The sequence below is a fragment of the Pagrus pagrus genome (assembly GCF_965226575.1).
Source record: "Pagrus pagrus genome assembly, chromosome: 7".
Lineage (NCBI taxonomy): Eukaryota > Metazoa > Chordata > Actinopteri > Spariformes > Sparidae > Pagrus > Pagrus pagrus.
Window position 1 is genome coordinate 22,929,001 of NC_140191.1, and position 27,876 is coordinate 22,956,876.

Consider the following 27,876-nt stretch of genomic DNA (forward strand, 5'->3'; position numbering starts at 1 on the left):
AAAACCTTTCCACTCCACCCGGGTTTGAAGTAGATATAAAATGGATTGAAGCTGTTAGAAAGAAACATACATGCAAGTACATTTATTTAAGTGCTGTACTAATGTACATTTTTACGGTACCTTTACTTGAATATTTATTTTATTTTCTGTTTCTTTATACTTCCACCTTTATATTTCTCCACATTTGAGATAGAAATACTTTACTTTTTGTTAATGAAAACATTTATCTGATAGCTGAAACTACCTTCAAGGTTTTACAGACAAAAATAAGATGAACAAATTAAATGATGTTTGTCATAGATTAAAATACCCAATAAATACAGGATAAAGTCATTAAAACACTGCTTGCATGTTAATGCATCAGTCAAATAGTAGCATTCTATATTTATATTTATAATCAAATAGCATTCTATATTTTAACACTCTGTAAAGGGCCATTCAGCCTATTTAGTACTTTTACTTTTCATACTTTGAGTACGTTTCGCCAAAAAAGATTTAGCCCAAAAAAATTTGAATAACTTTTATTTGCAATTAAGTATTTTACATATATCATATATATTAATACTTTTACTCACAATGAATCCTGAGTCCTTCACTGTTGGTGCCAATATAGACATATTGAGAGTAATTTCTTTAAACCATTTATGTCTCTTTGCCAGTTAAAATTATTAAATGATTAGATTTTTAACATCATTATAAAAGCCCCCTTACCTTTCACACATTTATAGCAAATAAGCATCAAAATGATTCTGATACAGGGTGGGGTTACGCCCGCCATGTTTTGAGTCAGAAGTTGCTTGTCTGATATACTTTAAAAAAACATAACTATGCTAAAGGCAAATCTCTGTTTGGTAGCCTCAAAGAGAATAACATCTTAAAACTGAATCTATAACACCACTCATCCCTGTCGAATTCTCCACATAGACAAAGGTTTCCATGGTAACTGTACACAGCAGCTGTCTGACCCCCCTTCACTCCCTCATCCTCCCAAAGACCTCCCACCCCCACCCACTGCATCCCATGCAATCGCGTTATTTTGAATCAGCTGGGTATGTGTGAAATGGCACCGGCGCAATAAACTATTAAACAGTGTTTCAGTGTGTGTGAGAGTGGGTGGTTTCATGTGTGTGTGTGTGTTTGTGCTTGTGTAATAGGTAGAGAGGATTGAGAAACACATTTCTATGTGTGTGCAACCCCCCCCTCTCCCCCTCCTGCAGAGTTTATGAGTGAGAGGCCTCCACCAGCAGAGGGGTATTACATGGATGAGGGTTGTGTTATTCCTCAACTCGGAGCAATAATTTCACAACTCAGTAACAGAAAACCACGACCCCATCAGCAACCTTTTCCTCGGTTGGTGTCTGCGTATCCTTCCAACTGTTTTAAGCCCTTCCCTCCAGTCTCTTGTGCTTGACAAATACAATTTTTGCATTGGCACAACTGACTGTATAAAATAGGATTAGCACTCAAATGCCCTGCAGCAACCCATTAAACATCTTTTATAATGGCTTTTTAGCATCTTTAGCCTTAGCATAAGTACAGTATGCCAGTTCTTACGTTATGTGTTGGTTTTATGTCTCATTAGCGTAATCTCTCTACGGTTTCACGTCAACCCACCTATTATCTTTATTCAAATGTTGGTCTTGACTACGCTCTTTCATACATCCTCACACGCCACTCAACAGAGCATACGTACTAAAAGAAACAGCTAGACAAGCAAAACGTGTATATATCTCTGTATGCACTGTATGTGTTCATACAGACAGGATTCAGAGGATTACATCAGCATTTGTATATGTCAGTTTGTATATGTGTCTGTATCTGTGCAGAACTGCCTCCTTCAGTGAAATCCCGTGTGGATTTCACTGCAAAGTAGCAATTTTCCTGCCTGTCAGGAGCTCAGTTGATATCTGGAGCACGACAACTGAGACCGGAGACAGGCGTGTTTTTTATGCCTCACAGTAGAAATGTATTGCACCAAACAGGCACGAGCTTCACAGAGCCCTCCTCTGCTTACCTGTCAGAATGAAGGTTTTAAGCTTAAAAAAAAACTCGTTTTTTTACATTACCTCATGCAAAGCATGTCATTATTTTAAGAATGGTTTTTAATGAATAATGAAGCTATGGATGTATATGACTTCTCTTATGTGATTACTGTTCTCCCTCTGCTGTTTGTTGTTTACGATGTTTGAGGCTAAATCCAACAATCACATTTAAATCATGCTAATGTATCAAATCATGTGGAAACGATAAATTGATGCAAAATGTGTGTATGTCCATTTAAAACACTATAAACTGCAGTTTTAAAGGAAATATTATACACATTTTCAGATTCATAATTTTCTTTTGGGTGACTACTAGAATAGGTTGACTTGCTTTAGTGCTCAAAAAAGATCTTCCACATGCACAAGAACAAAAAAAAAAAAACAGAAGGAAGGGGAAAAAAAACAAAAAAGCATAACAGGTATCCTTTAAAAATGATAAAACCCAGCACGGAAACTACAACATGACACTGCAGATTACTCCTGATTACGTATAAACAGCGACAAGTACACCGCCTGGGATCCCCATCTACACATGGTGTTACTGTTATGATCCGAGGTAAGAGTGTTTGTGATAATAGAGAAAGCGCAAATGAGAGAGAAACTTGGGAGTGTGAAATGAATGAGGGTGATATTTATAGATGTATGTTCACCAGGGCCTTGCTCTCTCTCTTGCAGTCTATCTCTCTCTCTCTCTCTCTCTCTCACACACACACACACACACACACACACACACAAACAGCCACTCTAGCACTCTTACCAGTAAATGGTGTGGAAGGAAGGACTTGGAAGAGAAATGCTACTAGAAACACTACTCATTAAGATGGACACAATAAAAAAAACAACAACAGTGACAACACTGGCAGGAGTTGTTGTTGAGTGAACTGTCTCATTATCACTGCAGAAAATGTCCATCTTAATAAGTAATTCAGTCTCATATGAGGTGTTTAACAGTGTTTACTCTAATGGGGATGAGATTAAGACATCAATTTATGTTTCTTATCCTAATAGATGAATACCTGGATATACATATTTAACTTAAACTGCTAGATTATATGTATTAGCAATGTATACAAACTAACAAAGATGCATATGTTATGGATTCAACATTTCCAATGATTAAAGACACTAATGTCTTCTCAGAGCATGAATCAACACTTTCTCAGCCAAGCATTACCTTCCTTTGTTTTATTTAAGACGAAGCAGAATCAGTAATCTTGTCTGCCACATGGGAGCCTCCATGACGCAGACATCTGTCACTTTAATTCTAGCAAATGATTGAATAGTCCTGGGGCAGGAGGAGAGGATAGGTGGGGGAAGTGGTGAATGGGTGTGTGTGTGTGTCACTGTGAAAGGGAGTGCAAGACCCCAAACATCTGTTATCCTATTCAGGGAAAATAGATCATCATTCCTGCCCGACGCTGGCTGATTGGCCCTGTAGCATCTTGTCTGGCAATTAAACTGGGATTACAATAGAGAGCAGCCTTGATTCTGAATGGATCAAGATATAGTGTGGTAAAAGCCTGCAGTGACAAAGGCAAATGGATTGAACAGAGGTACAGAAGGAGGCTATAAGAGCTGTGGTTACTGAAGCCTTGACAGAAGCTAAAATCCATTCCATAAAACTTTCAGAGCAGAGCCAATCCTAGTCGATCCCTGACACGTCCTGCAAACTTGCTTGTTATTTTACTCACACAGGGTAATACATGCAACACCAGTCTGCCTCCTTCGCTGGAGGTGTGTCTTTAACCAACCATGAGCCGTTTCAGATGTGTGCGTGCTTTTTATCTCGTTGGCACAGGTCCAAGAATTTAATGCTCCAAATGACTGGTGAGATGGGTCCAACCCACCATCATGTAATTTAATCAAAGTGGAGATGCCTTAGGTTTATGAGTTGAGCCTGTTTCCAAGCAGAATACATGCTCCTCAGGAACCATTTCCTTTGGAAAAACTCACACGTGAACCTGTTTTCAAACCAAATCCGCTGTGATTGCATTTTCCATCTCCTCACAACACAGATTTAAACATTCTGTGAGAAATGAATGGCGGGCAGAAGTCCAAATGAAATTGCTTATTTATCCCCTGACAACATTAAGGTTAGGCCCATTCTGCCCTCTCCAAACACTATAGTTTGACTAATGATTCCTGGGTATTTGTGGAAAAATGTTGCACAACAGCTTCAGATTTGGGTTTTCATGATGATGAGAGATGGGAACAAGACGGCCAAGAAACAATTATATAGAAACAACCAAGCTTTTGAATGTTTTGAAAGAGTCATTTTGGCTGTAAATAAAACCTGTGACTGGATCTTTTCACTGAAATCCAACTCACAAATGGATATCATGAGTCCTTAATCATTCAGAAAAATGTCAGTGAACAAGACATTTTTACATGTGCTCTTGATTTGAGGAGCATAACTGTTTCTTATGACAAGGAAAAGATGGAAACGTACAGTGAGTCCATGCATTACTGTAAAACGTGTAAAATGAGACAGGCAATCCTGCAGAAAATGCTTTTTTTATAAAAATGCTGTGCATGCTCTGGTTCTGTGACAGCTGTTGAGTAAGGTCCATTGAGGTCTCATCCACATTGTCCTAATGGCATAAAGAGTTTTATTTTACATTCTTACAGTCTCTAGTGGTCAAGCCAAATCCATTAACTCAAGGTCAATTCAAATGACTGAATACAAGGTGGATGTACAGTTGCAAGTGGCTCATCCAATCAGTGTTCAGATAGAGAGATAGAGAGAGAGAGGGAGAGAGAGAGAGAGAGAGAGAGAGACTGTCTTCTTCCAATGAGAGCAGCCTGCTGCGTGCGGCTTCACTTCCGTGCAGCCCCGGCCCTCCTAGCGATGATGTAATGTCATGAATATTGAAACAGGTTGCTTGGTGGTCGGGAGGCGCTCGACTCAGCATCCCTTCTGTCTCCCCATCACCACTACCCTTTAGCATCCGACAGAAAAAACACCCAGAAAAGGTAAGAAAATTCAATGATTTCCACGTGATAATCCCTTGTGTTAGAGCACACAGGCGTGTTTGAGATGAATGTGCCAACAGTAACCTGTATGAAGGGCAAATGTCTGACTGTGATCCACATTATGTTCTGTGCTGTCAGGCCTCCGAGGTGGCTTGATTTACTGTTGCTGCTCCCAGTTGTTTATCTGTAGAAACAGCTCGGAGCTGTGCGCTTGTTTCTTGTTTAGACTCATGCTTATCTTGATTAAATCAGATTGAGAGGTTGTGTGTGAGGGGGTTGAGTGTGTTACAGACAGACAGTCGATGTTTGGTGCTTTAGAACCACAGAGACAAAAGAAAAAAATGCATTAACTGTTCCAACTGTGGTAAAGGTGAAAGAACCGGTGTGTTCGCTGCTTCTGCCACTTTTATGGTTCATCTTCCATCCATCTGAGTAATGAGTCATCGCTAATGTTGGATATGAGGAGTAAGATGATGGCTGACAGGCTCTCTCTGTACTCCTGTAAGCCTGGATGGGGCTCATCAAGAAGCTGAACCCTCCTTTGTCTATTTTGGGTCTATCGAGGATCCGATCAGAGTCCACTCAGAATCGTATTTATGTCAACTGAGCTGGAGCCGATTTTAATTGGCTGGCTGCTGCCCCAGGTTTAACAGCCAATGACATTGCCTTCTCCTGGCTCTCCCTTTCTCGCCAATTGCCCTTTCGGCAGCGCATATGACGCAAACGATTGTCTAATTGCCCGGTGTGCAGCTGATCTCACACACATCTCAGTAAACAGGGCTGAATGGCCGACTGCACATCACTGGTGGTCACGTATACCTGTCTCCGGGCGCGCAGCCTAATTAGCCTCGCTGCGTAAATAATGAGCTCATCTACAATGCAAGGTGCGTCCTGATGGATCTGCTGTATCTAAATAATCAGACTATTTCTATTCGCTTTACAGTGTAGTACAAGTTTTATTAGTTGGTCGACCTGTGGATGATAATCTTTTCTTACTGAGTGTTTTCGAGCCTAGATCACGTCCATCTTTTGTAGCCTTTAGGTCTGAAAAGTCAATTGTCCCCCTGCTGCAGGGACACAGATGAAGGGGATGGATGTTGTTGAGGATGAGCTGAGCCTTTGACACCATGATGAACCCATCCTCTGCCGACTCGCAGCGGCAGCCAGACAATAGCAGCCGGAAGCAGCAGCAGCAGCAGCAGCAGCGCTCGTCTTCTCCGGCCGGGCTCAAAGACAGTGGATCTAAAGCTACACAGAAGGGCAGCAACTCGTCAAAGCCCATCACGTCAAAGCAAGGAGGAGGTGGAGGAGGGAGAAGCAGCCGGGGTCATTCTCCCGTTTGCACGGGCAAGGAGCGGCAGGCCGGAGGCGCTCCTGCCGTCAGAGGCGCGGCTGCTGTCCAGGCTGCTGGTGCTGAAAGCCCGACACTGAGCAGGCCCGCGGCGGCGGCGGACAGAGGCGGCATCCAGACACCGGAAGACTCTCCCCGCCCCGTCGCTGATGCCTCCTCATCCTCCAGAGCAGATCCCACCCGCGTCGTCTCCGACCAGCCCTGCGCATCCAAATCCCCCAAACTGAGGAGCAAAAACCCGAGAGCAGGGGAGGCCGCCGCGGCGACGAGCGGCAACAAGAAGAGCTCCAAGAGCACAGTGGGCTGCGGACCCGGGTTCTGGAAGGAGGGATGCTTGCAATCCGAGCTGATACAGTTTCACTTGAATAAGAGCTTGGGGAAGAAAGGGACAAAGATGCAGACGAAATCTGCATCACCGCCGGCCTCGGAGCCGGAGCTGTCTCCCGAACCCGAATGTCCAAAGCCGGCTCCACAGCCAGACCAGAGGCTGCAAGACCAGATAGAGAAGCTGGAGGATGAAAACGACGATCTGAAGGTAAATTGGTAACATATTACAAGCCTGATCATTTATAAATTTGCTTTATCATACTCTTTTTAGCATGCGCAATGGTCGCACCTGTTGTATTTGCTTACAGGCTAGAATGACTTCTGCACGTAGCCACGGCTTTGTTTTGAAACAGATCTTTATAAAAGGCCCTGACTAATTTGCCTGTGTGGGCCCAGATTGGATTTAATGACTATGTGACGCATTTTATTATCCGTGTTGTAGACCGAAATCGAGGAGATGCGGGCAGAGATGGATGAGATGCGGGACACCTTCTATGAGGAAGACGCCTGCCAGCTGCAGGACATGCGCAGAGAGCTGGAGAGAGCCAATAAGAACTGTCGGATCCTTCAGTACCGCCTGAAGAAGGCCGAGAGGAAGAGGCTCCGGTTTGCAGAAAGTGGCCAGGTGGATGGAGAGCTGCTCAGAAGCCTGGAGCAAGACCTCAAGGTGAGTCTCTGCAGGGTTGAGCATCATTATATTCCATCATATTCATGATAATGACTTCTCTCTTCTGGCTCGTCCCTCTCCCAGGTGGCCAAGGATGTGTCTGTGCGCTTGCACCATGAGCTGGAGAGCGTGGAGGAGAAGAGGATGAAGACAGAGGATGAGAATGAGAAGCTGAGGCAGCAGCTGATAGAGGTGGAGGTCACCAAGCAGGCGCTGCAGAATGAACTAGAGAAAGCCAAAGAGGTGAGGGGATGATGGGAGCGTGTCCATGCAAACTAGAATGGTACTCAGTGGAGTGCATACCTCCACCAAGGCCCAGCAGTCCCCCCAAATTCAATCAAGCCTAATCCAATATCAAACTCAATCACTATCACTGCCACTGCCATCACTATAAACCACCCATAACTGCTTAACCATAATTCAAGTTCACCAGATCTAGGATCCACATCAAATAGATTTGTGCGATACTCATTCCAGCTCGTAAACATGATAAGAGGAATAACGAATGCTCTTTTCTAGGTTGTTATTACTGCAGGACTATAAAATCACACTTGCACTGAGAGCACTGTGATTTGATTTAGAATATTTTACCAGAAATGTTCTTGCGGGCGACTTTAAACAGTCCTGTTTTTCCATTACCGGGCCTTCAGTGTTCCATAAATTCAGATGATATCACTGCCTTCGGTAAGAAAACAGTGAGCTGATGATGATGATGTAACCACTGTTTCCCTGCAGCTCTCGCTGAAGAGAAAAGGAAGTAAGGATGGGCAGAAAGCAGAGAGGAGGGCTCCACAGACCCCGATTGAGGTGAGTCAGCAATTACATTATTAGATTAGAAAGTTATAAACTTCAATGAAGATGTTTAATAATGAGGTTGTTTTCCAATGCAATTTTCAAATTAAAACAAAATGTAATATGTAGAACTAAGCCCCAGAGAGTCGTAATTTGTCATTAGTGAGAGCACATTAAGGAATAACAATTGCAATATGTGCAGAGGCAATGAAACTGTTCCCAGAAATGTCCATTTTTAAACATGCCTCCAAACTAAATAGAAGTTACCTCCATGCTGACTATAGGAAAATATATTCACCACCCACAGAACTGAAAGTAATGGGAAAATTAATAAATTCTCTTCACAGGAAGAAAATGACGATTTGAAATGCCAGCTGGCCTTCATCAAGGAGGAAGCCATCTTGATGAGGAAGAAAATGGCAAGGATTGACAAGGAGAAGGACCGACTGGAGCAGGAGCTGCAGAAGTACCGCTCCTTCTACGGTGATGTGGACAGCCCTCTGCCTAAAGGCGAGGCTGGAGGGCCACCCACCACCCGCGAGTCAGAACTGAAACTCCGCTTACGCCTGGTGGAGGAGGAGGCGAACATCTTGGGAAGGAAGATCGTGGAACTTGAGGTGGAGAACAGGGGGCTGAAGGCTGAGCTGGATGACATGAGGGAGGACAGGTACTTTGCATTTAATCCTCAGATTCTCGATGATTGCAAAAGTAGAAAAGACTGACTGAAATGTAGTTGTTGGATAATATTTATATTTCTACATACGGAGAACCAATACATAATAAGTGACAAGTAAATTTATATTATTGTCATGGTTGAGTTGAACATAACTGTATGGTGAAACCCTACCATAAATAATCTGCATTACACATGCATCAATGCTTCTCTCCTCTCCTCTCTATAGTCTGGCTGCAGCAGGACTGGATGGCTCTGGTGCTGGAGGTCAGCAGTGCAGAGAGCAGGGCGAGGCCCTGTCAGAGCTGAGGCAGCAGCTTCAGCTGGTAGAGGACGAGGCAGAACTCCTCCGCAGGAATTTAGCAGACGTGGAAGAGGAGAACAAAAAGGTATAGGGACCAATTTCAGGTCTGCTGCATTGTTATTGCCAGATCCAAGGACAAAACTATTTACAGTATGACTGAAATACAGTCAGCAAGCAAACATGCAAAGCTATGTCATTCCAGGTAGGAAAAACCAATAACAGAAATAATAAAAAGTTTAAGATCGTCAGACCAGACTCCTGAAAGGCAAAGCTAAAAAGTTTAGTTTTAAAATTGACTACTTCATAAATTATTAGTGTGTAGATTTACTCCCCTTTAGTTTCTCTGACTGGAACTATTATCTATTTTCTCTCCATCTGAAGCCTTGTTAAGCATTGTTAAATTTAAAATATTTCCATCAAAATTGCAGCAGACTGTAAATAATATATGACGTGTGCTTTCTGATGTTACTAGGCAACACAGTGCTGCTTTAATTTTCAGCAGTGTAAGATGTAATTTTTATAAGTGTGTCCTCTTTCTTTGTGTGTCTGGTGCTATATTTGGTATCATCAATGACTGTGAGGCCTTTTATAAGTCTGTCTGTTATCTAAGCCTCATACATAGTGAATTCAAATGTGTGAACTATTCATACTGGCAGCACTAAATGCAGACGGAGATAACATTCAGTTTTCATCTTTAGGTGACAGGTGAACTCAATAAACTGAAATACAAGGCTGGATCCCATGAAGCTGGATCAAGACATGGAGGAGGTTTGTTTTGTATTTGCTCAGTGTCTTTCAATTAGCAGTTGTTGCAGGGCAATAAATCTCTGTTCTATTTCAGCTTAATAAATCTGTTTTGGATGAAAAATGTGTTTCATAAAGCCTCCAGGAGCTGCACATTAAAGTCTCATTTGCAGAGGTGTTCCACTTTTCATTGTTGCTCTGTTTCAACCCCAGGAGGAGCTGACCCCGCTAAAGTGGAGGCCCTCCAGGAGGAGCTGAAAGCAGCACGTCTGCAGATCAATGAACTGAGCGGCAAAGTCATGCAGCTCCAGTACGAGAACCGCGTTCTGCTCTCCAACATGCAGCGCTATGACCTGGCATCCCACCTGGGCATCCGCGGCAGCCCAAGGGACAGTGACGCAGAGAGTGACGGAGGTCGGGACGATGACGCCCCCTCGGGCTCCGCTTCCTCCCCTCGTCTCCTCCCGCCCCACCGCAAACGTGAGGGCCCTATCGGAGGGGAGAGTGACTCAGATGAGGTGAGGAACATCCGTTGCCTCACCCCCACACGTTCCCTTTACTCACCTGTGGATAGTCGTTTTTTATCCAGAAGCCTGAAGGACCGGCAACATATGATAGACATCCGCATCGAGGCGGAGAGGCTGGGCCGGACCATCGATAGGCTAATCGCTGACACCAGCACTATCATCGCAGAAGCTCGGGTATACGTCACCAACGGGGAGCTGTTTGCCAGACTGGATGAGGATGAGGAGGGTGGCAGGTAACAAACACATGAAAGTGACTAGGAATCTCATTTCTACATTCAAAAGCACTTTTCTTTGCCTAAAGGGACAGTTCACCCCAAAATCAAATCAGCTATTTTTTTTCTTTTTACCCATATAAATTGTTTTTGGTGTAAGTTGCCAAGTTTTGAAGATATTAACCGTATTGATGTCTGCCTTGTCTCAGATATACTGGAACTAGATGGCTTGTGCCACTCAAAACTACAAAATAAATAAATAAATAAATAAATAAATTCCACAACAAGTTCAAGAGAAAAATATGTACTTTTGGTTTTGGGGTGGTCTGTCACTTTAACTACAGTAAATCAGGTCCAAACATACTCTACCTCTGCTCCACAGGATTCGAGAGCATGAGCTGCTGTATCGTATCAATGCCCAGATGAAAGCCTTCAGGAAGGAGCTGCAGAGCTTCATAGACCGGCTGGACGTCCCCAAGCAGGAGGATAAACAGGCGGAGGAGCCACTGTCTGTAAGCTGATGCAAACACATGAAAATGATTGACTTTAATGACTGTGGTTTATGTTTTCTCTAATATGCACTTTTTTGCTGCTTGTCACTCCCTCTGCTCCTCCCTCCATTTTCATTCATCCATCAAGATGTTTCAGCCCATTATTTTGCTGATCCTCATTCTTGTTCTGTTTTCCTCACTCTCTTATGCCACCATTTTTAAATTGGTATTCCTTTTCACCCTGTTCTTTGTTCTGTAAAGCACACACTCACATTATATCATTTATGTATGTTTTCATTATTTCTTTTTTCTTGACGTATTTGTTCATTTTTTAAATTCTGTTATGTTGAACACGCCACATAAGGTCACTCAAGGTACAGGACATTATCATTTCCCATGTATGATCCAAGCCGCCCATCTACTCAGATGCTTTCAACATTTACTGGAGACCAAACACCTTGGAGCGACAGTGTTAGGTGAGTATGTCATTAAACTCTCTGACTATGAGTAATGAGCTTTTTGCTGTCAATTCAAGTTAAAGTTTCGAAAATATTGCAGTCTCAAAAGGCCCTACACACCCATAGTACACCCACACGGCCTTTTTCTACTTAATCTGCCTAACTGGAAGCTTCTTGACTGTCTGGGCTTGATTTACATCTATCCCACTTTCCTATTTATACTATTTTCACTCTTATTAGTACAAAGAGATTGGGAACATTATGTGATTCCCTGCATCGCGCAGTTCGACCTGAGCAAAGGTCCAATCAGCCACATAACTGAGAACACCTGTGTGGGTGTGCAGGGCCTTGAATGTTGATTTTAAAATGCTGTGCAGAAACGTAACTGTTACTGCTGTGTGTGTTAAGAATCTATAATGTTACTAAAATATGCTCTCCAAAATGTGAAGAGCTGAAGAGTCGGTGCACCATATTTGTTCAGCTTACCTCATGGAGGTTTTGACAGGTCTGTCTGTTTGAGATGTTTTTTCACATGATCGCAATGACCAGATAAATATTGAAGTTTGTGTTATGACTGCTATGACAAAGCTCACAGAGACTACACACACACACACACACACACACACACACACACACTCTGGCAGTGGCACACCATCTGGCACCATGTTGGTTCTGAGGCAACTATACTTGTCTGAGTCATGGTAAAATGTCAGCATAATCTGTGACAAATCACCCAAACGTCCAAGAGGAACATGATAGGAGTGTTGGGATTTTACCCATGTGTGGATATTAGTTGTGACATTTAGAGCTGTGTAAAAAATGCCCATGGAAGATCAAGCCAAAAAATGTGCCGATGGTGGAACTGTTTAACCGACGGACCTGACCACCAGGACGGGGGCGGAACCGGTCCACTGCTTTCATCCCACCGGTGGGATGTTTGACGTCACATATTAGGGCCAGCTGTGGAGAGAGAGAGAGAGGGAGAGAGAGAGAGAAAGGAGGATTTTATTCCCGTTAATGAAAGCATCATTTCAGCTGTAGGCTGTCGCTCTCCAGTTGTTTTTAACTTAGCCACTGCATTCCAGCCCTGACTTTATTTCAGCTACTTCGTTGGCTGAAATGTAGCTTTAGTGGCTGTTTTTTGTCTCCCCTCCGCCCCCTGGACATTCACTGCAGCAGTCAGGAGCATATTAGAGAAAGAGGTAAGGGTCTGTTCGTCTGAATACCACGTGCGTCATATGTGGGCGCTCGAGCGGAACAAAAACATTACAAGTGTTGTGTTGGAAGCTAACTAGCTTAACTCGCGCGTTACTATCATTTAGCCTACTAGTTATTAGCCTACTGCACCGCGAGCAACAACAGAGCCACGACTTACTTCTCCGGCCTGACAAGCCACACTACTGTAGCTATCTACTCGTTGTCTTGATGTGAAGATGAGCAGGATCCCACCCCTCGTTACTTTCCTCGTGATAGTCATCCCCCCCTGTTGTGCTGAGATAGCAGAGAAATATGGCAGAAGGGTGGGAGTCGTGCTATGGATAAGAAAAGAAGGAAGGTAGGTCAACTTGGTAGCTTTTTGAGCGTTAAGTCGAGACGCTTACCGCGTTTTTAGCAAGAATAGCTGACAGTTAGTGAAGCCATTGGTCGTAATAAGCGGGTTGCCGCCTCTGAAATGAGAAATGAGTGACGGTTAGGCTTTTACCGCGGCGCGTAAATTGATTCGTTGCCATGGATACAGCGCAAGGTGGCATCCTCCCGCGACGTAATTAGAGCGAGCCGGTGTTGATTAACGGACTGTCCTCCAGACGCTCAGCTACCCGGCTTCAGGAAAATACACTCATGGCTACAGGCGGTAAAAATACTCCGCTGCTCTTACATCAGTGCGCTCCGTGATATTTTTGGGAACCTCTCCCATGCGCGTCGCAGTGAGTGGTTACTGAGTGTCTGTCGCTGCCAGCTCTGGATTGTCGCCTACAACGACTCTGCGCGGGGGGGAGAGGGAGAAGACACAGCAGCGCGTCCTGAGGTTTCCACACAAACATGTAGAAGGAAAACAGCGCACGGGTGCAGCAGTGAGGAGGTGTTTTTTGAATGATAAAGTCACCCTGGACTCTGGCACGATAATGACGGCCTGACCTCGACTCCGTGAGGACATGGAAGGGACCAAAGCGTCCGGTCCCGTCGCCACAGCGGAGGCTGCTGCGTGGCCGACGGGGGATTTGGTCGGGTTTGGATAATTGGCGCATTCAGTGTGCAACCAGTTTGAGTCAGGAGATGGGAAAGAGTGCTGAACTGTATCAAAAATGATTTAAATTTGTGGTTTATAGAGCAGATTGGTACTTACAAAAAAGCTTTGTGAACAGCTTTTAATATTTTATCGTCTGAAGTTGTTTTTTAAAGTTTTATTTTAATGCGTTGGAGGAATGTGGAGTGCGTTCATGAACGGCTCAGGGCTGCACGGTGGGGGCGGCGCTGGCGGGGGCTATGTCCCGTCTCAGGGATGGGAGTTCGTGCCGTGCTCCAGGATGGATAGGGCTGATAGAGGCAGGGGCAAAAGCCGCAGCCCGCTGAGGAGGATCTCCTCTCCGCCCACCGTCTTCAGCCAGCTCTACGAGCCCCAGTTCGCTGCTTCACCGGTCGGGGGAGAAGTTGGGGCAGGGACGCAGCTGGAGGTCCTCAGGGGACAAATGTGGCCGGGTCCTGAACCCCCGCAGCAGCAAACACAACACACGAGGCTTAAAAAGAAGTTTGAGGAATTGAAAAAGCGACATGTACAGGACAAGGAAGAGTGGATGCGGGAGAAGGAGACGTTGTTGAGAGAAGTGGCTGACATACAAGTAACTGGAAAAAATAACATACATACATACATTGTTTTTATGTATCGGCATTATATAGGAAGTTGTAGTTTGTCAGTGATGTATGGGTCCACTGTGTTTTGTGGTAGGCTATCTTTTCTAATATTCCCAGAATATTTCTCTGGGCTTCAAATTCAAAACTTTATACTTTGATACACCATCAGTAAGCAGCAGTGTATCACCAAGTATTGATTTCTTTCCTCTTGGTTCTTCTCTAATTGCCTCAGTTACATCATGTGGAATAGTGTTACCGTACAAATATGCCATATCATCGTATCATATTTGGTTGACAAGCCTGCTGCCACCTTTGTTTCCATGGCAGGGAGGGGAGAACAGAAGGATTCTGTTGGACCTGAAGACGGTTTTGGAGGAAGTGCAGTTGGAGTTGAAGAGAGAGGAGGAGAAGAGGAGCGAGCTCCAGCTGCAGTACACCAGAGACAGATGTGCCTGGGAGCTGGAGAAGGCTGAGCTCAAATGCAGGATTGCACAGGTAACTCAGGGAGGATGATGATGATGATCATGTGTGGTCGGGGACCTGGGGTTTATTCAAAAGCATCTGCAAACAAATAATTAGTTTCAGACTTTGTAGTGTGTATGTTTGTGGAGCAATGTACTGTCTGCAGTGCTTTATAAATAGCTGTGTATGACTGGCGTGCATGCTTGTGTATGCAGGTGCATGCGGTGAGGACAGTTATGCAAATGCAAAGTAACACTAATCTTGTTTAGCAGCAATGCGTAAAGAATACATTATTGCAATTAATATCTACATACTTTCTTGTGTGTGTTATGTTTGTATATGTTCTCATGTTCTGTGTATGTGTTTCCATGTCTGGCCTTCAGTTTGGTGTAAATTGGGCTCGCCACGTTCGCCACCCACATGGTAGGGTGATAAGTCACCCTGGCATCTGTCCAACTCAAGCCTCAGCTTAGACAAAAGATTTGCACTGAGGAGGCAAACGTAGTTATCCCCACTCAGCCAGACACAGACAGCCAACTTGGCTTTTAAAAGGGAGCTCTAAGTAGATGAAATATTGACCTATTGTTCCCATGCAGAGCTACGGTTAAGAGTTTTTTCTAGAAATGGGCAGAAAATAGTTAGAGAGTTAAGTTTGCATACCAGTGCCACGCTGTGTCAGGCATTGCTCGGATCACTTGAAGGACCATGCACAGTTATTCTTCAAAGCAACGTGGCTTTTAGGGATTTAGCTTTTTTTTCTAGTTAGATCAGAAGATGGATTTATTTGGTTGCTTTAAAGTAGAAGAATAAACCTGATTAGACTTGCTCATGAAGTTGTTTGATTCTGTAAGAGTTTTCTCTTTGTGTTGACTTGTGTGTTTGTGTGTTTCTGTGCCTCAGTGCTCGTTGTGTCCTTAGTGATGTTGTGACAATAATCTTGTGTCTTTATCTGCCCGTTGAGCCCCATAAGATTCCTATCACAGACTTAAAACTGATTGGTCTTGCAGTCTAACATCAAACAGCTTTCCTTTTTTTGTCCTTTGGAGCTACAAGAAAAATCAAATAATTCCCTTTCAAGTGATGAAGCTCAGACATTCCATGATGTGGTGCTGGAAATTAGCAAGGTGGTGCGATGATACTGCAGAGCAGTTGGACAAGACCGCTGATGACTCGATGACACAGGAATGCAACATAGTAACATGTCTTTACCAGATCACACATCAGACACATGCGGATGGTTTGACTATCATATTGTCAATCCCTCTGTGTGAGTAGATGGCACAATGTTGCTGTTTAGCTCTTCTTTGTCCTGCTGGCACTGAGCCTTCTCACACTGTGGTTGATGGAGAGCCTTATAAAAACAGAGACATTTACTGTTCTGTTTTGTGTTTTTGTAAAGCCCAGTGTGAAAGTGGGAGAAAGAGGCTTAATCTACTGCTGGGTTTATAACATAATGACACACACATACACACAGTGATGTTTATATCACAATGCTACTATGTACGTGAGACATCTGTGTCAGAGGCAGCTGAGTTCATCAACACTTCTTTGCCACCAGGTTGATTGGTTTGGGACTGGAGAGATGTCTTAATGTTTTGTTTTTTTCTTTTTATATTTGCAAAGTTGTAAATTAGGCAAGTTTTTGTGTACAATCATTTTGAATGGAACATGCACACACACACACACGCACACACACCCACCCACCCACACACACACACACACACACACACACACACACAGTATGCAGACAAGTCTTTGACTGCACTAACAGACCAAGGGAAATGTGACTTGGACTTGAGCCACACTGGGCTTAGCTCCATTGTAAAAGTTGTTTTGTCTTGATGCCACATCCTGCCACAGTTTATAGTTTTGGGTACATGTTTACTAAGTGCTAATGTAGGGCTGCTCATCAGATTAAAAAAACATCAAGTCAAGTTTTCGGAAATCATTCACAGCTCAGTAATCAAATGTTTAATTTACAGTCTTTAACTACATTGTTGAGTGAATTAGGAACAGGTCTGTAACCGAACTTTGGTCTGCTCTTTATTAAGACAGTAGCACTGGATGTAATTTGGCTCTTAGTCTTGATTGAAGATAAGATTGTTGCAAACACATTTTTATAATCCATGCAATTCTCTTTGATTCTATATTCAGACAGGACACAAAAATAGTAGCCTGATAGACTGATTGTTTTCATTTGATTTCATTTAATATATTTATAGATAAACTGCTGAACAATCGCATGCGGGCAGCTATACAGAGATCTTGATATAGGCTAAAAAATGGACAGGAATGCATGCTGGTGTAACTTCGTTTTACCTCGAAGTGGTTTGTGAATAATTTCTGCATGGTTGAGACACTCCTGTCATTTTCCACATGTGCAGAGGAGATCCCATTTTTAGCTTCGACAGATAGTGAATACAGAAAGTATAACGTAGGTAGAAAGTAGTTGTCAAGGCAGTTAGAACAAAATTGATTTGAAAGTAATTTTTGAGTTTGCTTTTGATGCAGTCAACTGAATGAGGCGTACAGTCCGGGGGCTCAACCGAACTATTGCTTGCATTTTTTCTATGATAAGCTTGTTAGTATTCCACTGCTAGCTTTAGTTCATTCATTGTTACACTTTGTAGAGAGACTTTGAAAGCAGGAGAATAGGAGAGGGAGGCAGCCAGAAAACTTTAGAGGATTATCCAAGCAGCCAAGTGTATAATACAAACCTGAAGACAGTGAATAGAGGAAGTGTTTGATACTTAAGAACCTGGGTTCAGTAAGTTTTTATGTAAAGCCTTAAATGAACTGGCACTTGCCCGTTGTCATAGTGAAGATGTCCTTATCTGCACTTGACCAGGAGAATCTGCTTAAATCCACAGACTAGACTGCTACATAAGTGCTTTATGAATGAAGTTTCATGCATAAAATTTCCACATCTTGCATATTTTAACATATTTTTAGTTGTGTTTAGAAGCTAGTTTGCATTCCTTTGTTGGTCATTTAATTGGTCTAGAAACTGAAGCTCTGCAGCTGCAAACATACAACATATATTTTGCATACCACTGATTTTTACACAAGTATCAACACAGTTGTAGTTTATCAACAGTTGCATGCTTGTTCTATTCTTGAGATTAATTACACACCCTTATCCTCAGTAGGTTATGGCTGTGAATGTAACTACTGTATGTTGTTTCCACATCCTTTTTGGGCACTTCCACCACCAAATACCAAGCAAGCATCCAGGGTCCCAGGCAGAGGTCTTAGGCCGGATATTTCCAGGCATATTTCTCCGCATGCCACTGATTTATGAAAGCTGCTGGCAGCTAGGAGACATCTCACTCTGCCTTAGCAGCCAAGTCCCCCTCCTCCCTTTACCTCGTCTCCCCACCTCCCCAAGGAATGTGACATTGTACAAGGCTCTGTGTCCGCTATTTATAGTGGGTCACCGTGGTGACACAGTTACCTTCATATACCCTGGGCCAGACAGGGTGTCCAAGGGTAGCAGGGGATAGCTCCTTGAGACAGCTTTTTAAGTTGTGTGTGTGTTTAGTGCATGAATGCGTTTTTCTTGAGATGGTTCTGATGATGTTGACCTGTGTCCCTGTCTACATGTGTTCCTTCGGGTCTCAGAAGACACTTAAACTGTCTCAATCAATGAAAAACAGTCTTCAGCTGTTTTATGTTGACTCTGACGCTCTTGTTTTTGCACTTTCACTATTTGTTTACATGTGGATGTTTAAATAGACTGTGGACAGCACCCATCATCATACGTCTGTAATTGTGGAGAACTTTGAGAAGAGCCACAGGCAGACAGAAAGGGTTGACTTGTTTTTCTCCACCATAATTTCATGACCCCAGGCCACAGGCAGAAATAGCACCATGACCGGGGCTTGTAAGAAGGCTTTGGTCGCTGTCTGTGACTGAACACTGAAATAACACACTCCGGCATGCTCGTATGCATTCTCTCTCTCTCTTTCTAACGCACGCACGCACACACACACACGCGCGCGCGCATGCACACACACACACACACACACACACACACACAGAGGCACAAGCATATATGCACAGGCGTTGTCTTGGGCTCTTTCCAGTTCTAAAGCCAACACTTTTTCCCCTTTTTATGAGCAACCAAAAATGCACAAACCACAGAGGGTACAGATCAATGTAGTGAAACACACCCTTAAATAGAGGAAAGCCTCTAAATCTGAGAATTCCCTTTTATCGCAGTATCTCTTTGGTAGAGGACATTTCAGATTAGTTTTTCTAACACCACTATCTTATCCAGACAACATTTTGCAAGCTTTTGGCTTAAATCTTTGGCCCAAGCACAGTGACATTCCCAGGGGAAATGCCCAGGGTATTTCACTTGAAGACACCAACGAATAGGGTGACTCACTAATATTCCCATTTGAACAAAAATGTTGTCATGTGATTTTACTTATTTGTGTAGAAAGATCCTCTCTGTATGAATCTGTTTCTAAGAACCGGTACAAATGAGTATCGTTTGACTGAGGCCACATGCATCCTCTGCAGACACATTTTGCTCTGTCTGCCATATCCTGCACTGTATCCTGTTTTAGTGGCATGCCATAGAAAAGAGACTTGAACTTCGAACCCCTGAACCCCATGTGTGAGTTCTTACAGGAAATTTTCATCTTTCAATCTTCTCTCTTTTCTCCCTCTTCCCTCCTCTGAACCCACTCACACTCGTCCCTGTGGTGCATTAATTCCCCCACTTCCTCCACCTTCTCTTCCTGCCACTCCTTCATTCTCTTAATTCCACTTTTCACAATTTCTCACTGCTGTCTCGCTCATCTTGTCATACTCATTTTCTCCAACCGCAATATATCCTTTATCACCACTAACTGTTTTCTCCACTGACTCTCCCACCCTCTCCCTTCCCATCTCCCTGTTCTCTTTTCTCTCCTCCTCTGTGCCCTCTGCACTCCCTGTCTGTTTCTTTCTCTTCAGTTGGAGGCTAAAGAGGCTGCTGGATTGATCAGTGGAGGAGTCCAGTCAGCAGCGGCAGGTCCCGTCTCCGTGGTGTCACGGAGCATTCGAGAACAGCGCAGTGAGACCGCATCGCTCCAACGGGAAAGGGAAGAGCAGCGGAGGCTCCTGGCGGACACACATACAGCAGCCATGGACCTGCGCTGTCGCCTGGAGCACAATGAGAGGGACTGGTCAAGGGAGAAAGCTGAGCTGCTGGAGAGGTTCGATGTGGAGAGGAAGGAGTGGGAGAGCCAGCTGAAGGATATGCAGAAGAAAATAGAAGAGGTAAGGCACTCTGAGTGTGTGTCTGAATGAGAATATTTCGGCATTTTGTCAAGGTTTAGTGATTTGGATTTAAGGCAAGTGAATGACTATATAATGGAAAACCCCCAAAATACTGTATGTAATACCATTTCCAAACTTTTCTCTACATGTATGATATATGTCATCCTATGCACTGAGCAGTCTGCAGTTGTAAAACTTCCCTCCTACACATCCTGTTCATCATCAACACTGTCAAAACAATATCCCTGATCAGTGCAGCTGCAGAGTATGAAGAAAGGAAGGAGTGGAAGGAGGGTGAGGGTTCTGATATTTCCCTCATCTCTGGATACTCAGACAGAGGCAATAATTGATACAGCCTATGGCCTAGAGTGATGAACAGAGAAGCTTGCATGCAACAGAAAGACATTTATGAGAGAGAATAATAGATAAAATCTACTCCTCCTCAGGTGGCTGTAACCTGACAGTCAAAAGGAAAAAAAGCTTATTTGTATAGAGTCAAATATTTTCTCGGGGTTAATAAAAAATGCATTAATTTGTCTCCCATAGTATTTGTGCCACATTTTTAATGCATTATTTAAATGTATGAATTAACAAAACTTTAGGGATGTCTTGATCTGTTCATGTTTTAGAAATATTCCTGATTATAAATAATAGATCTATTTTAATTCTAGAGGGATATAAGAAACAACTAGTTAGTACATGACTTGCTTGCTGTGGTATTCAGTGTTGCACGGTAGCCAAGCATACACTGATTATATGACTTGTCCGCCATGGCCACAGTCGTTTTGCCTTTTTAATCAGTACTTGATCGGTGGATTGACGTTACAATTACAAACACTCTAGCAAGAGTCACATTTCACTTGTAACATAATGAGTAAAAATGAAAATCGACTTGCTTTTTGCTAGTTAAATGCTTTTAAAGTGAAGCTGCAGCAAGAGGAAATATTTGGTTTGCAGTTGCAGTAAATTAACACAGCACTCTGAGGATAGTGAGCATCTTCTCTTGCAAAAAGCCTGGTGTACTGGGTAACGTCGGTGTTGTTACAAGCTTATTGGATGGTTGGAAAACTTCTACACCAAAGCAATCCTACTAGTCAATTAATCAATTCACCAAAAACTAATTGGCAACAATTTTGATATTGTTGGCTAGTTAGTTTCTAAAATGGGATGATTTGCTACTAAGTGATAGAAACAATCTTGTCTTACATGACAGTAAATAACTTTTGAATTGTTTATTGGACAAAATAAGCAATTTAAAGACTTCACCTTGAGCTCTTGGAACTTGTTAGGGCATTTTTTATAGACCAAACCATCAATCAATTCAAGGACCAAGTATTCAGCAGATTTATTTATAATGAAAATAAATGTTAGCTTCAGCCCTAATGTGGAAGTTTAACTTTTTCAGCTAGTTGATGTTAAAAGGCAGAGTTAAGACTGTACAACAGGGTAAGAGAGTTCAGAGAGGGAAGTAAATCAGAGCAAATTAATGAATGTAAGAGAGAGGGACAATGGTGAAGAACAATACATTTTACAAGGGTGGTAACAAAAGCAGGAGTCAAAATCTGAAATGCCAGAGGAGCAGATTAGTGTTTTTAATAAGGGAAGCAAAAGTAGTTGGACAGAGTGCGAAGGCACTGGAACAATTTGCTATGAAAAGAACATGTGGCTCTCATTTGCCCCTTTGAGACCAGAAAATGAGAGAGGAAAACAGCAGAGGACTAAAGCAGGCTAAAAGGCAGTAGTCCCATCTAGACATAGCGTGATGGGAAGGGTGCCCAGTCAACATGAAAAGTTACTATTCTGGGATTCCATGGAAGGAGACCAGAGGTTATCCAATTTTATTTGAGAGAATTCTTTGAATGTTTTTTTTAATCTTCTGTAGTCTAAATAGGTTCCTAGGATTCATTGCTAAGCTGTCTTGACATCAGCTCATATTAGATTGTGATTATGAAGCAGGAGCAGTAGATTCAATACAGTACATACTATTGCATTAACATTTATTTTCATACAGATGGTTTCATTCTCAAGATTCAAGAATCAATGTATTCATGATTATACAACCAGGATTGAGGAACAAGTCTAATTTAATCAAATAGGTAATTTAATAATACCATTAAATATATGGAAGTATCTGTGTAAAAAAGAAAAGGATTTGTGTTCATATTTGGTGTATTTGAATTTGTGATTTCAATAAAATTGTTGATTTAAGTATATAATGTAATATTGCTGTTGTTCAATATTTGCAAAATGTTGAAATTAATCTTAAAAGAATACATTTCAAATTACCAAAGGACAATGATTGCCTCATTTAACAATAGACTTTTGAACTACTCACCTCTATTTGTTCTTCCTTTTTTCTAGCTGTACTGTGAAGTGAGGGCCAAGCGAGAAGGGACTGGACTGGATAGTGGGAGGCAGGACAACGATGACATTGTAAAGAGGCTCAGCATACGCTCAACCAGCACTGGCTCCAGTCTGCTCAGTGACAACTCCCGCTCGGAGCCGCTCAGCAGCAGCAGTCGGTCAGAACCAATCAGACATTCACCGCTACCTGGTTTTGGTCGCAACAGAAACATCAGTGGCAGTGGTTGTGTTGGCACAGATAGTTACCACCCCACCTGCTTCCAAGCAGACAGCCTCTGTGAATATAATAATGCTGGTGGTCAGTTCACTCAGAATGACCTTTCACAACTTGAGCTGGTGGATGAGTTGAGACGCACTTGGCAGCAAGACTTTGTCACTGATTTCAAGGAAGCTGTGGATACAACACAGCTGGATGCTATTTTTCATGGAGCTCCAGAATGTGGGGTGCCTCAGAAAAATGTCCCTCAAGATAATGAAGAAAATGTCCATGTTAGTCCTCGAGAGAGTCCTTTTTGTTCCGAGCAGAGTTACGGCAGTGATAAGAAGAAGAACACCACTGCTCTCAATGCTGTGAGTGTTTTGAACTATTTTTGTATTTGCTAAAAACACTATTTATACACAGGAAAGACAAATTAGTGTGGTTGTCATTCTCTGTCTTGTATTTGCTTTTCGCACTGCAGACATAAAAAACTTGTTTGATCATCTGTGTTGCTGTACTGCCTCCTGTACACTTTGTCATTCCTTGGTTTCTTTGATGACATAATCTTCTTTACCTAACTCAGTTTTATCTTAAAATTCAGGTAAATAATGTACTTCAGTAATACACAGTGTCCAGAATGTCTTACTGTATCTCTGTCTCCTCTTCTCTGTGTCTCAGGCTCTGAAGGAGATAGCCCGTGTAAGCGAGGAGCTTTGTAGCTACCAGGATGAGATCAGAAAGAAGAGCGGGGATATGAGGTAAATCCTCTTTGCTATGTTTACTTCCTGGCGCCAACATGGAATTATGATATAATCAGTCTGAATGTCATGTCTTGATGCACTTGTGTACATAATGTCAATCCCATGTTTGTCTGTGCTGTAAATGAATGATAAATGAGATGGACCGAGTATAATTCAAGTGACAGTAAATGCATTTTACTGTTTAATGCTCCTCAGGAACCGATCTGAATCCCTATGCCTACCAGAGGAGAGCAATATGCTGTTTAGCCATGTTAAAACCCGACTAGAGGTGGATGAAGCCCCCTGCGACCTCGGCCAGATTTACAATGACCTGCGGGCCTTGGAGAGGGAAAACTGGATCACCTTGTCACCAGATAACACCTGGCAGAACAACGGAGGGCCGAGCAAATCCCAGAGAGCAGACATGGCTGATCCAGACAGAGCAACACCGACAAGTCCTGGGGTGCTCTCTGAGATTGATACAGCAGCTCCACCCATCCCTCCACGCAGCTCCTCCTGGAATCTGAGTTCCCCGAACCACCCAGACATAGAACTCCACATCCCAGAATCCCCCATGACGACAGTGAGGAAGTGCCACAGCCCCTGTGTTCTCGTGGACAAAAAGTGCAGCAGCCCATCTATTGTCAGGAAGTTCGGGGCCATGCTGCAAGAAAATGAAGGAAAAGTTTTAATAGATGGTGTGATTGCATCTTGTGCTGTGCCTGCTAACCCTAAATGTAATATTGGCTGCTGCCACAACCGCTGGTCCTGTGATGCAAGCAAGTTTACTAACAGTAAGTTGTCTACACCTGGGACTGTGCAGAAAAGCTTCTCTGAAGTCAACATTTTGACTGCGGGAAAAGACTTGCGCTCAGATTACAGACCTGGTGTTGGGGACTTGAAAGAGCTACAAATACCTCCAATCGTGAAAGAATTACCTGTAGATTTGCTATTGTCCTCTCTTGAAATATCACCTGCCAGCCTCAAGCTCCAGGGCTCCAAAAGAAACATAATGCTCGAACAAAAAACAGCTGAGTTCAACAGAACTTTGTTCCAGGCTGAGATGGGTCGTGGCGTAGAGGACAGTTTTACAGTAACAGATGCCGGCTCTGTTGGTGTCCAGCCAGTCTTTTCAACAACTTGTGCGTTGGATGACGTTGTTACTCCCAGGGAGACAACATATCAGCCACATTGTACTGATGTCACCAACAGCGTCACAGGTGTGCATCCTGAAGTCACATTATCTCTCTCCACCTTGGATCCTACAATTCACGAGGTCCAATCAAGGTGGATGAAATGTGATCCTGAAGTTCAAGAGGTCAGAATGAACCTTTCATCTGAACAACCACAGACTGGATTCAGGGAGGCAACCACAGTAACCTCTCAGAGTCCTGCACATCATTCTGAGATCAAGCACAAAGCTCGAACAGCAAGTAGTCCTTCCAGGAAAACACAACACAGAGCCGCCACAGAGGCTCTCTTTTCTGAGCCGGTCTTGCCTGTAAATACCGTGCCGGGTCACAATGTGGACAGTTCCAGCTCCAAGAATGAGAATTCCAATGAAGCAAAGTCTCAGCCTGCCAGAGTCGGTGTCTCACTCCAGCAGCCGTCTGCTGAGAACAAACAAAGACAGATGACACAGCCGAGGCATGTGTCTGTTCCCCAGTCTGACTCCTCCAAACCTGGGCCTCGAATGATGAACGACCATCCCTGGAAGCCCCTCACTCTGGCTGCCTATCCACGACCCGAGGGATCCAGGTCCAACTACGGGGCACTGGAGAGGATTCTGAAGAATTACGAGAGCGCGGCCCGGGCTCAGCAGAACCAGAGCCATCAGGACGAGGTGTCTTCAAGTCCTAACATCAGTGTCAGGCAGGAGGAGACCGTCACTGAACTGGACATGCTGGACATGGACCCTCTGCCCTTACCTCCCACACTGAGACACACACAGGCTTCACACACCTCAACGACGCACACTACACATGCACAGCTCAGCAGCCACTGTGCCATGAGTGTGAAAGAGATACATCGAACAGTGCAGGTGGGTAGAGTCTAGTATGTACAGTCTGTATTCACATTTCAGCAGGTGTGCTAATCGCTGTACAGATGTGAAGTTTTAGACACATTCTGTTGGAATAAAGTGTCATTTTGCATAAAGTATGTATTTTGTTTGATTTAAAATACAATGAGTCACACTATTTTCAAGGCCAATCACACACGGGGACCTGGATGAGCTTGCACATTTCGTTCCGCTTCATTCCATTCTGAAACACTAAGCGCTAGTTGCCCTTGACTGAGGACAGCTCTGGTGGGAATGTTGTTTATTTCTGGTATGTGCTAAGAGACAGAAGCAGGCCAGAGCCTCCATTATAATCTGGGCATCTGGGCCATTTCATTGCTTCAAGGCTCCTAACAAAAGGAATTGGTGGAGCGGCATATAAAGTTTAAACTTGGCAGGAGGTCTGTCACCCTCATCAACTCGTCTTTCATCTCTCAGTCCCTGCACGGGGCCTCGTAGTGGAAGTGTTTTTCTGGTCTTTGTGTTGTAATTACAAAAGTATCTGCAAGAAGCCAGCTGACTTGATGCCCTGGGCAGACCACGGAAATAAGAAAGCTGAAGTGATTACACTGCTTTAAAGTCATGCAAATGTTAACAAAATTGTGGGAGCGATTATCAAGCCAATTTTATTTGACCTCTTGAAAAGAATGTAGTTAAAGGCACCACTTTAGTTTAATCTCAGTTGAAGCAGCACTGTCCAAAATAAAATGTGTAAGTGTTAGCAGAGCTGCAACACGTGTGAAGCTTTCCCGTGACCAAATGGAATAGGATCTACCTGTGTGACCTTTCCACATGAGCGTGCTGAATCTATTAGTGTTCCTGTTTGAAATATGCCTGTTGTTTCCCCTAGGGTCAAGAAGACTACAGATGGAACACGTGACAAAATGTAAAGTATCTGAGTGTGTGTGCTTGATTGTTGACAGAGCGGTGTGATAATCCTAAATGGTAATTCATTTGTTTCTCCACAGGATAAGGAAGAGTCTTCTGTCTCCTCTTCCTCCGTCCAGAAGAACTTCTCGAGGCCCGCACGTCCAGCCAACCGACGCCTCCCCTCTCGATGGGCCAGCCGCTCCCCCACATCCTCCTCCTCCTCCTCCTCCCCGTCTACCACCCCTGTTGTGCCTCCTTCCTTCCACCTTCAGAAACACACTTCCTCCTTCACCTACTCACACGCCTTTCACATAGAGACTGTCATCATTTGACCTCCATCTCCTGAAGAAGCCTTCAGTGTGAACCTCTGACCACTTCCTTTTTATTACTGTTGTACATACATACCAAATCCAGACAGTCTCCACTCCTACAGACTCAGAAGTGCTTTAGCTGTGAGTTCACCTACTCACCTTTTAGAATGTATGCGGCATCCAGTGGAGCCTAACTGACCAAGGAAGGCAAGAAAAAGGATCTGAAGCAGCTTCACTTATTCAGCAGTGTGCTCTGATTAACCTGCCAGACATCATTCATCACCTCAGAGGACAGTGGAAACATCACTTTCCAAGGAATGATCACATCCAATGAGTCATTCATTCATGCCAACCATCTGAATAGATGTCCTATGCTCAGGTCTGGATCCTAGCCTTGACTAGTGTAGCCTTGCATATCTACCAACAACAGACCCTTCACTACTCCCTTTCCTCTATTTACTCTATTTACACCTTTAACAGTGACAGTAGCTCATACTCAAATGATCTAAAAACTTCCAGCCAAATGAAATCCAGATGTATTTAATCTGTACTGTATTTTGTATTTTGTGTGCAACATGTTTTGTGTGCATTTTGCACAAAATATGATGTTGCATTCACAGTATGCAGCATCATGTTGGATTGTGAAGTAAAGGCATAGGAGCAGAGATTTTCCCTGTGGCGTCGCTCTGTGTGTGTGCTGAATAAAGCAGTGTTGGTCTTCTGCCTTCTTGAATATATCCTGCAGTACATGCCTGGACTGTACCTTGCCTGTGACTAAAACATTTTGCTTTATGACTGGCTTTACATTTTTCATAATTACAGTAACACAAAAATGTGAATGTGAGTTCCTTTTTTTTATAACTTTGTACCAAAGGCTGGTTTCTTTATATGCATCTTCCTGATTTAAAAACAATGTTTGTAATGGCATTTATTTTTGCTGTCCACCCATTGCTGATGTTTTCCAATCAAAATGTCTAACATTATTCATGAGAGCCTGCTTTTGTGCATAACATAAATAATGATACTTATAAAAAAAAAAATTAAAAGCCTTTTTTCTACCTTTACTAATACTGAATGGTCACATATCAGGACATTACTCAGCTTTTTTGGGGTCAAAGTTGTGAATCATATCATGATGAAAGTGATGCCTTTGCTGTTCTTTTTGTGTAATAAACATAAGGACTAAACA

At 43.3% G+C, this 27,876-nt stretch overlaps 1 protein-coding gene and 1 long non-coding RNA gene across 7 annotated transcripts; one reads left to right on the top strand and one right to left on the bottom strand.

Annotated features, from left to right (window-relative positions):
* Positions 1 to 4,843: 4,843 nt before the first annotated feature.
* LOC311259918 lies at positions 4,844 to 13,353 on the bottom strand. Of its 3 annotated transcripts, none has more exons than XR_014622955.1 (5): positions 13,163 to 13,257; positions 12,441 to 12,521; positions 10,982 to 11,129; positions 10,438 to 10,607; positions 4,844 to 4,981 (listed from the first exon to the last, which is right to left on the bottom strand). It is a non-coding gene; the product is annotated as an uncharacterized lncRNA (long non-coding RNA). The 3 variants fall into 3 exon arrangements; XR_014622956.1 differs by lacking the exons at positions 4,844 to 4,981; positions 13,163 to 13,257 and adding exons at positions 10,273 to 10,362; positions 13,264 to 13,353; XR_014622957.1 differs by lacking the exon at positions 4,844 to 4,981 and adding an exon at positions 10,273 to 10,362.
* Positions 4,911 to 27,876, top strand: LOC311259916 (microtubule cross-linking factor 3-like; the record flags this gene model as incomplete). 4 transcript variants are annotated; one of them, XM_084357321.1, is made up of 12 exons in its annotated part: positions 4,911 to 5,015; positions 6,089 to 6,901; positions 7,136 to 7,360; positions 7,445 to 7,603; positions 8,096 to 8,167; positions 8,500 to 8,819; positions 9,055 to 9,214; positions 9,828 to 9,897; positions 10,087 to 10,633; positions 10,995 to 11,124; positions 11,252 to 11,579; positions 14,739 to 14,827. In XM_084357321.1, 10 exons carry the CDS (start codon positions 6,143 to 6,145, stop codon positions 11,360 to 11,362), a joined length of 2,553 nt encoding a protein of 850 aa, XP_084213447.1. In that variant the 3' UTR covers positions 11,363 to 11,579; positions 14,739 to 14,827. The 4 variants fall into 4 exon arrangements, with proteins under 4 accessions (XP_084213447.1, XP_084213446.1, XP_084213445.1 ...); XM_084357319.1 differs by lacking the exons at positions 4,911 to 5,015; positions 6,089 to 6,901; positions 7,136 to 7,360; ... (6 more) ...; positions 10,995 to 11,124; positions 11,252 to 11,579 and adding exons at positions 13,985 to 14,398; positions 19,839 to 20,144; positions 22,506 to 23,078; ... (2 more) ...; positions 26,357 to 26,392; positions 26,475 to 26,615 and having other exon boundaries at positions 14,739 to 14,906; XM_084357320.1 differs by lacking the exons at positions 4,911 to 5,015; positions 6,089 to 6,901; positions 7,136 to 7,360; ... (6 more) ...; positions 10,995 to 11,124; positions 11,252 to 11,579 and adding exons at positions 12,938 to 13,116; positions 19,839 to 20,144; positions 22,506 to 23,078; ... (1 more) ...; positions 23,664 to 25,488; positions 26,475 to 27,876 and having other exon boundaries at positions 14,739 to 14,906.